A 9,590-nucleotide genomic window follows, 5' to 3' on the forward strand; every position below is an offset into this window, starting at 1 on the left:
CAAGACATTTATATAAAGGCCGTTTCTCCTTCGTTATTTTCTGCTATAGCAGAAAGCTCAATTGGTGCTTAGTGAATTACCTGATACCTTAAGTAAGGATGTATTAAAAAGTAATATCAGAGCAAATACACTGATCTCCACCCCTTTTGGAAGGAAAATAACTACAACGTATGAAGGTAAAATAAGATCTAATACAAGCTCTGAGCAGGACCGTGTTTTGCACAGGCATCACAGGTCCATTCAGGTTACTCATCTTCCAGACTCGGAGGTATTTGCCCGCAGTCGTGAGGCTCAGTTGGGTGTAACGGCTCGGTCCCGAGTCCTGCGGTGCCGGGGCCGGCAGCCCCGGTAACGAGGGTTATCTGCTTACCCAGTTACCCAACGGGGCGCCGGGGGCGTCGGCATCGCTCTTGTGTCCAGGTTTGCTGCAGCAGAGCAGTAACACTGGAAAACTACCGGCGGAGGCGTCTGCCCGATCGGAAGTCCAGGGGCTCCCACCGGGCCCCTAACGCGTCCGGTGCCCTGCACCGATGGGGGCCCTGCAGAAACAAACCGGCGGCCGCTGCTCCCTCCCGCACATCCGGACCCGCTACGCGCGCTCCCGTAGAGCTCGGCCCCTTCCGGCGTCTCAGCCGGCGGGGCGTGAGTGTGCGCGCTCCCGTCTGGGCTGAACCATGGCAAGCTGCTGCCCAATCGCAGCGAGCCGTTCTAGCGCGTCATCACCCCCCCCCCGCCTCTCCTCTGCCTATCGGGCGTGGCTGTGGGTAGATCACACCAATGAGAACGCTCGCTGAGGGGTTAGGGTTGGTTGAGGGGGGAGCTTTCCGCTCCGCCAATCCGCTCGCAGGGGGGCGGAGCTCGGCGTGAGGCAGGGGCCGGGTGGGCTGTGGTGGCCGGTGCTGCGGGGGGCCCGGGGGCGCGGGCCGGGGGCGCAGCCATGATCCACAGCCTGTTCCTCATCAACGCCGCGGGGGACATCTTCCTGGAGAAGCACTGGAAGAGCGTCGTCAGCCGCTCCGTCTGCGACTACTTCTTCGAGGCGCAGGAGAGGGCCTCGGAGGCGGAGAACGTGCCGCCCGTGATCCCCACGCCGCACCATTACCTGCTCAGCGTCTACCGCCACAAGATCTTCTTCGTGGCCGTTATCCAGAGCGAAGTGCCCCCTCTCTTCGTCATCGAGTTCCTGCACCGCGTCGTCGACACCTTCCAGGTGCGGTTGGTCTCTCGGTTGCTCCCCCCGTACCCCTCACACCCCACACCCCCCCCCCCCAGAGGGTCTCTAGGGTTTGCGGTGGGTGCATGCAGCCCAGGGTGATGATGGATTGATTCGAGATGAGCCTGTGTGAGGAAGGACCTTTCAGCAATCAAGATTGATGTTTCTGGTTAAACAGGGCAAGTTTAGATTGGATCTAAGGAGGAAATTCTTTCCTGTGAGGGTGGTGAGGCACTGAAATGGGTTGCCCAGGGAGGTTGTGAGTGCTCCATCCCTGGCAGTGTTCAAGGCCAGGTTGGATGAAGCCTTGGGTGGGATGGTTTAGTGTGAGGTGTCCCTGTTCCAACCCTAAGTATTCTGTGATTCTATTCTATGATTCTATGGTTTGCAGCCCTGTCTCTTCGAGGAGCTGTGAACTGAGCCCAGGAGAGCCTTGTCCTCACAAGGAGCTTTTGGGATTTGTGGCTTTAGTCAGTTAGTGACTATCTACCTGTGTGCTTATGTCTAGCAATGCTTCTTGAAAGCTTATTTGGTTCCTAAAGAACTGAGTCACAGGAGGTTCCCCAGAGCACTCATAGAATCATAGAATGGTTTGGGTTGGAAAGGACCTTAAGATCATCCAGTTCCAACCCCCCTGCCGTGGGCAGGGACACCTCACAGTAGACCGTGTCACCCAGGCCTACGTCCAGCCTGGCTTTGAACATTGCCGGGGATGGAGCATTCACCACATCTCTGGGCAATCTATTCCAGACCTCAACAGCCTCACACTAAAGAACTTCTTCCTTTTATCTAACTTGAACTTCCCATGTTTCAGTTTGAACCCATCACCCCTTGTCCTGTCTCTACAGTCCCTGATGAAAAGTCCCTCTCCAGCATCCCTGTAGCCCCCTTCAGACACTGGAAGCTGCTCTGAGGTCTCCACGCAGCTTCTCTTCTCCAGGCTGAACAGCCCCAGTGTTCTCAGCCTGTCTCCATACGGGAGCTGCTCCAGCCCCTGAGCATCCTCGTGGCCTCCTCTGGACTTGCTCCAACAGCTCAATGTCCTTCTTGTATTGAGGACACCAGAAACTGCACCGTGTTCCCTCTGTGCTGACATGACTGCTGGTCAGCTTAGGGAAACAGTGAAAACGTTTGTTGTGGAGTCTGGATTTGGCATGTCTTGTGACCAGCATCCTGCCAGAATACAGGACATGTGGGTACTTGGGCCAACAAGTGTCATGTGAGCTCCTGCTTCCAGGCACCAGTCAGACCACGAGTGTGGGCTGGATTGTGTTTCACTGAGGCCAGGGAGCGGGTTGGCTGTTCAGGCCATAAATGTCCTGTGTCAGTCACTTGGATCTTGGTTTTTGTGATGGGGTGAGGTGTGTTTGTTCACTGATTAGGAGCTGAAGAAACAGAAGTTAAGCTGGGGAGTAAACTAGTCTGTGGAACTTTTATGATTTGTGTTCTAAGGTTCTGCTTTATGCACCTCTTACATGATGAGGAAGTTTTGTTACATGGATAGAATTCTTCTTTAGACTTTTCAGAATAATGGGCTTCTGCTGTTAGTTTAATACATTTTAGGATGTGTAAGCTGTCTGCCCACCCCAAGTGGTCTCAGAATGACAAAAGCACAGGTAGATGTACTTCAGAAACATTCTCCTATAAGACAAACATGGCCCTAGACAGACTAAGCATAGAAGCTGGGCTTCCCTTCTATTCCACATCAAAATAAATCCTAACAAATCTTTACAGAATTGATAATAATTGTACCATTGCGTTTATATGTGCAAACATTTTAACAAAAGGAAATCAAAAGCTTTGAGGGGCTTTGAATTCATTAAACAGCAGTTATAATACTGAGAGCACTGCAGGAAAAGGTGAGGGCAGCCAGGAAGGATTTATGGCACTGGAGCCTGGTGAAAAGCATCACTGTGTCCAATGGCTGCAGGAAGTAAGTTTGCTTTATTAATATTGCTGCTCACTCGGTTGCAGCTGAGCCACTTCCAAACACTAATCTCAGCTGTCAAAGGGGATCTTTCTACATAGAAAGGAAATAAGAGCATGTGGTGATGTGCTGGTTTGCTGCAGCAGTGGCAGAGGTGTGCTTGGAGCTGTGTGTGTCTGTTGGAGTGGTCAGACTGATGTGCTTGTACTACTACATGGAGTTTCAGTGTTGTTTCCAAGAAGAGGCTTGATGTATTTCTGTGTGGGAGGATGCTGAACTGAATGATCACTAAGACTCTTTCAGAGACTGTTGAACCATTATTTCTTTTGCACAGGATTATTTTGGTGTCTGTTCAGAGGTGATGATCAAGGACAATGTGGTGGTCGTTTATGAAGTCCTGGAGGAGATGCTGGATAATGGCTTTCCATTGGCAACAGAGTCTAATATTCTTAAGGAACTGATAAAACCACCCACTATCCTGCGAACAGTTGTCAACACCATCACAGGTACAGAGAAAAAAGGAGATAAACTGGGGAGACCATGTGGCAATATTCCTGCAGAAGTGAATTAGGACACTACATTCTTTTATTTGTCCAAACCAGGCAGATGACATTTCCAGTTCCACCATGACCTGACTTCCTGGATGAGTCAGTTTGCTGTGGGTTTTTTGTTGGGGTGGCTTTTAGTTTCACTTCTGTGTGCCTTCCTGTGGTATGTTTTAGAGTTGGATATAAGAGAGATGTAAGTTGTAGATTACAGACAGTGAGTCTGGAAGACTTAATTGCTCTCCTCTAAAGAGATAGAGATTAATTACAATTAAGTTATATAATGCCAAGGACTTGTTCTGGAGCGCTGTCTAACTTCTGTGGTGGTTGTGATTGCCTTTCTTCTTCCAGGAAGCACTAATGTGGGTGACCAGCTCCCTACTGGACAGCTGTCAGTGGTGCCTTGGAGACGCACTGGTGTCAAATATACCAACAATGAGGCATATTTTGATGTGATTGAGGAGATAGATGCAATCATTGACAAATCAGGTATGGAAGTTGCTTCTGGCTAAGATAAGGGTAACTTGTCCTGATAGTGCTTGAAGAGAGATTTAGGTCTTCAAAGAGGAGGTGCCTCATGTAAGTTTGGGAAGCTCTATTCCTATTCTTACTCTGGAATCTTGACAACTTATAGGTGTTATTTTAGAGGGGTACCAAGGTTTTCACTTGTCCTTGTTCCTGAATTCTTGTAAGCAATTCTATATTGGGAAAATAGGAGGTGAGTGAAAATCATGCATGAAAATTGTTCATAGCCCTTTTTCCTCAGTTTTTGTGCATCTTAGTCTTGTTAGAGTTGGGAGCTATTGCCGTTGACCATTCAAATGGATATTGCTGGTGTCAGTTCCTCCTATTGATAGTTTTTCCACATGGGGACTTTTTGGATCAGATTGACATAACCTCTTGCATTTACTTTATTGTTGCAGGTTCCACAATTACTGCTGAAATCCAAGGGGTGATTGATGCTTGTGTCAAGCTGACCGGGATGCCAGACCTTACCCTCTCCTTTATGGTAAAGCTCAAGGGTGTATCTTTACTTAAGTGTATTTGAAAAGGGTTTTCCAGCTCTGCTGCTAGGATCTCGGTCTCAGCTGATGGATTTCAGTACATCAGAACATGGGTATGCCAGACAAAAAGAGAAAGAACTGACAATGGAAGCTCCTAATGAACTTCAGCAACTTTGAGCCTAAAGGTGTTTGAATTTAAAGAGATTTGGCTTTTTTTTTTAAGTACTGGTATTGTGTGCTGTGACTAAGCTTTTGAGATACAGTGGTGTTTTTAGGCAGATATCCTAAAGGTTGTTGTCCTGGGTTCAGCAGTAGCAGTTATTTTTCTCCTTCTTAGTAGCTGGTGCAGCGCTGTGTTTTGATTTTTTGGCCTGGGAACAGTGCTGATAATGCCAATGTTTTTAGTTGCTGCTCAAATGTTTGGTCTGGCCAAGGACTTTCTGAGTCCCATGCTCTGCCAGGGAGGAGGGGAAGCCAGGAGGAAGCAGAGACAGGACACCTGACCCAAACTGACCAAAGAGGTATTCCATACCACAGCACGTCATGCCCAGGATGTAACGGGGAGTTACCAGGAAGTGCAGGGACTGCAGGGTTGGAAGAAGTATCAGTCGGTGCTCGGTTGCTAGGGGGGGGTGATTTATCGGCCGGCTGGTGTTGAGGTGTTGTGTTCTTTCCTCTTGTTATTTCCTTTATCATTATTATTATTGGTGGTAGCAGCAGTGATTTGTGTTATACCTTAGTTACTAAACTGTTCTTATCTCAACCCGTGGGAGTTGCATTCTTTTCGATTCTCCTCTCTGTTCCTCCAGGAGTAGAGGGAGGGAAAGAAGCGGGGGAGTGAGTGGACAAGCTGTGTGGCTGGGTTTAAACCGCGACAGTTGTCTTTTTAATGATGTGCATCAAAGTAATTATTTGACATGACTGAACTTCCTAACATAGGATAGAGATTAATAAGTACTGCTATTACGCAGCTGTAACAGCATCAAATAGCTTAACGTGTCTGCATGTAGATACTATCAAGTGGGCAGAGTGCATCAGATGGGAGGTGCATCTTCAAGGATGGAAGATTGAGAAGATGGGGTTATATTAAATAGAACTGCCTTCCTTAACCTGGTGATTTCCTTTTATTTCAGAACCCTCGGTTGCTGGATGATGTCAGCTTCCATCCCTGTGTGCGTTTTAAGCGCTGGGAGTCAGAGAGAATACTCTCCTTCATTCCACCTGATGGGAATTTTCGCTTGCTCTCCTACCATGTCAGTGCTCAGAAGTAGGTGATGAATGTAGTGCTGTGAATTACAAAATTAGGATCTTCCTGGCTAGTAGAAGGGAAAAATACCCAAGGAATTGCTTTTAAAGATCAGGTGGCAAGTGCTAAATGAAGTAGAAATACATAGAATCATGGAATGGTTTGGGTTGGAAGGGATCAAACAAGTGTAGGATTTCCTTCTCTTTTAAGGAGATTGGTTTCCAATGTTTTCAGTGTAGAAGACAAGGACTGCCTCAGGTAAAGCAAAGATGGAGGTGAGAGATTGACAAGGATTTTCTGTTCTTGTCTTTCTTCCAGTCTTGTGGCAATTCCTGTCTACGTTAAGCACAACATCAGTTTCCGTGATAGCAGCTCACTGGGACGTTTTGAGATCACAGTGGGGCCAAAGCAGACTATGGGGAAGACTGTAGAGGGAGTGATTGTCACCAGCCAGATGCCAAAAGGTGTCTTAAATATGACCCTCACACCCTCTCAGGGAACACACGTTTTCGATCCAGTTACAAAGGTGAGAGGAAAGCGAGAACTGAGCTGCTTTTTTATTAGTATTGTTATTTATTATCACCTTTCAGCAAATGAAGTTGAGCTGTTCATGGGTATAAGCACATTTCCTTGAACATGACTTTTCTGAAGGTTGGCTCTTTTCTTGGGGTGAGAACTTTCTCTGCACAATTGCATACTATAAGTTGTCTTAATCCCCACAACAAATAGCTCAGTGTGCAAGTGGGTTATGGTCTTGGTTGCTTGGTGTGTACAGAAAATCCAAGAGCTGGTATTGTATGATGAGGCATTGCTCTGGTGGATGCTTTGCAGACTTCTGGATTTCTAGTTGTCATGCCTAATACTGCGCAATAGACTTGGTCCTTTGAAAATACTGCAGATTCAGGTTGGGGCCTGTAGCACAAGTAGTGGAAATGCCATTTGTGATAGGCTTTTGAGGAACCTCATGCAGAGAGAGAGGGACAACAAGCCTGTACTGTGTCTGTCCAATATGAAGGGCAAGATACTAAGACTTTTTCCATAAAGAAACATTTCAAGCTGTCATAGGAGGGGGACTCTTCTTCAGGGCTGTTCCAGCATTTCTGTTTCACTGCTGCAGTTTTTTTTCTCCTTGAAGTTGCTGTCATGGGATGTGGGGAAAATAAACCCGCAGAAGCTGCCAAGCCTGAAGGGGAGCATGAGCCTGCAAGCTGGGACGTCAAAACCAGATGAAAACCCCACCATTAACCTGCAGTTTAAAATTCAGCAGCTGGCTATATCTGGTAAGTGACTGAATATTCTCTGCTGTGTCTTGCTTGCTCTGCATGTAGCTGAAATAGCTCTGCAGGCCTTCTGAAGTACATTCTACCTGAAACATGGTCTTCAAGTCAAAAAAATGGTGTGCTTTGACTATGGATACATGGATTTGTTCTCTCTGATGCTCTGAAACAGCCTATCTACATTTCCTTGCATGTTGTGCTTACAGACCTGTAAACCACTCTAGGGTATGGATGTGTTGTTAAAAAGTGATTCTGACAATTAGCAGTTGTCAGCTTTTCTCCATTCTTTTTACTGCTTCCTAAAACTTTCCCTTTGCTTTCTGCACTGCTGGCATGATCTGCTGTTCCTTTATCTTGAAGGCCTGTCTGCTTTGCTTGTGGCAGCAGTCAGTCTTATGCTGTGTTTGTTTGCCTTTAGGACTGAAGGTGAATCGCTTGGACATGTATGGGGAGAAGTACAAGCCTTTCAAGGGGATAAAATACATGACTAAGGCTGGCAAGTTCCAAGTACGAACCTAGAGGATCCTGATAGCAAGGAAGAGCACTTTCCTGTTTCTTCTGTCCCCGGCTGTTGGATGCAGCCTCTTACCCCATCCATCTGTCCAGGGTTGCTCCCTTGCCTGTAGTAGCATGAGCAGGAGAGTCAGTGCTTAGGGTGCTGGGGAGCAGGGAAAGGTAAGGTCGACCTGAAACCATCTCATCCCTAGCTGAGTCTGAAGCATTTGGAACAATGGCAGATGCAAGAGGTGTTCAGGTCTCTTGGGATTAGTGAGTCAGCTATGTATGCTTGTATCACCTTCATTTTGCTGTCTTCAAGGAAATTCTAGGGGTTTATTGCCTTTTGTAACTCCTCTTCCTTATGTTTTGGTTGGCTTTTAGCCCTCGTAGATTACACAAAGTTGAATTTCCCCAAACTTCAACTCCAGTGTGATGGTCCAGCATTTGCCCTTCTCCATCACTGGGCGTTAGGGTGGAGAGCTCTATAGTTCTTGGCAGCAGAGAGATCATCCAGTCATTCTACCTGGAAGAGACTGAGAGAAGTGGAAAGGTAGATTGTCCCACCCAGCATGAGAAGTTAAGAAGCCTGAAATTGGGGATGGTATCACAGAGGGAGGAAGAGAAAAAATATATGCTTTTTTACATATTTCATAAGCTCTTCTGGCCATCAAGTATGTTGAATCTCTGGAGATGCACTGGAAACCCATCCAAATCTTAGGATGGTATCCTACAAAGGGCTGACACAGCACATATGGTCTTGTAATTGATCTGAATGTAATTCTCCTCTTATTTCATCAGTATTTGAAGGTAGGGATTCTCCTGGTTTCTCTGGGGAGTCAGGAAAGAGACAGGCAGGCATGAGCACATTGATGGAAATTGAAGCTGTGGTTAAATGAAGACAACCACTCTCCTAGTAACCTGTTGGAACCTCTTCTTGTCTTCTTGCCTGCCTAGTACAAATGAAGGTGATACTGCTGTTCTTCTGCTCACTGATGTCTGTCTTTGAGGTAATTGTGTCCTGGTACCTTTGTAGTATTTCTTGCTGTCCTACCTCATTCCAGTTCCTGTACCAATCAGCTGCTCTGCAGGTGGATTCAAGCCCACACTGGATTTTTCGCTGGGACCATCTCTTCTTTAGGAGCTCATTCCAGTCTGTGCTGCATCTCTCTACAGCATAAATATGAACTGAGAGGCATCTGCAGTGTTCTGTATTGTCTGTAATGTGCTCTTTGGCCACTAGATGCCAATGTGTTTTCTCTGTGGTAGCAGAACTTGTCCCTGGCTGTGGAGTGCAGCATGCACAGTTCATGCTTGTGAACAGAACAAGGTGACTCTAAGCAAAGGGTAACACACATTCTGGTTTGTGTATGATGAATACTTGCAGTGGATGAGTGGCACCTTGCATGTGGAATTGCAAGTTTCAGTGCAACTGATGGAAGCCATAGCAGGTGGCCTTACTTCTGAGCATGTTCAGTGCAAATATAACCTTCAGCAAGGGCATCAATAAAGTTCAGTTTTACATGTCGTACGTGTCATTCCAGAGTGGCTTGTGTGGGCTGTACAAAAAATATAGTTGGTATTTGAGGAGGAAGGTGAATTATGCCAGTTGGATTGTGGATAGTGGGTGCCTTAGGGGGTAAATGTCATTATGCAGTTGGGATTGTGAGTTTGGGACTAAGCCACTGTCTGAAAAAGCTAAAATGAATTTATCTCTTGGTCTTTTTTCCTGGTGTTTCGTGCAAGGAGCACTGAGCTCTTCCTGGAACCTCACTGAAGCTGCCGTTAGGACAGCTAAACCATTTCTGTTTACTAGCAGGGTTTTGAGTAGCAGGCTAAGGACTGTGCTTCAGTTATGAAGATTAACTGGACTTAACCACCAT

General features: G+C 46.8%; 1 protein-coding gene across 1 annotated transcript; it reads left to right on the plus strand.

Annotated features, from left to right (window-relative positions):
- The first annotated feature begins 871 nt into the window (after positions 1–871).
- AP3M2 (adaptor related protein complex 3 subunit mu 2) lies at positions 872–9,238 on the plus strand. Its single transcript, XM_065659380.1, has 8 exons — positions 872–1,210; positions 3,475–3,646; positions 4,037–4,174; positions 4,609–4,694; positions 5,823–5,956; positions 6,254–6,461; positions 7,071–7,215; positions 7,631–9,238. The coding sequence occupies exons 1-8, from the start codon at positions 938–940 to the stop codon at positions 7,729–7,731; spliced, it is 1,257 nt and encodes a 418-aa protein (XP_065515452.1). The 5' UTR covers positions 872–937; the 3' UTR covers positions 7,732–9,238.
- Positions 9,239–9,590: the final 352 nt, after the last annotated feature.

The sequence above is a fragment of the Lathamus discolor genome, chromosome 22 (assembly GCF_037157495.1).
Source record: "Lathamus discolor isolate bLatDis1 chromosome 22, bLatDis1.hap1, whole genome shotgun sequence".
NCBI classification, from domain to species: domain Eukaryota; kingdom Metazoa; phylum Chordata; class Aves; order Psittaciformes; family Psittacidae; genus Lathamus; species Lathamus discolor.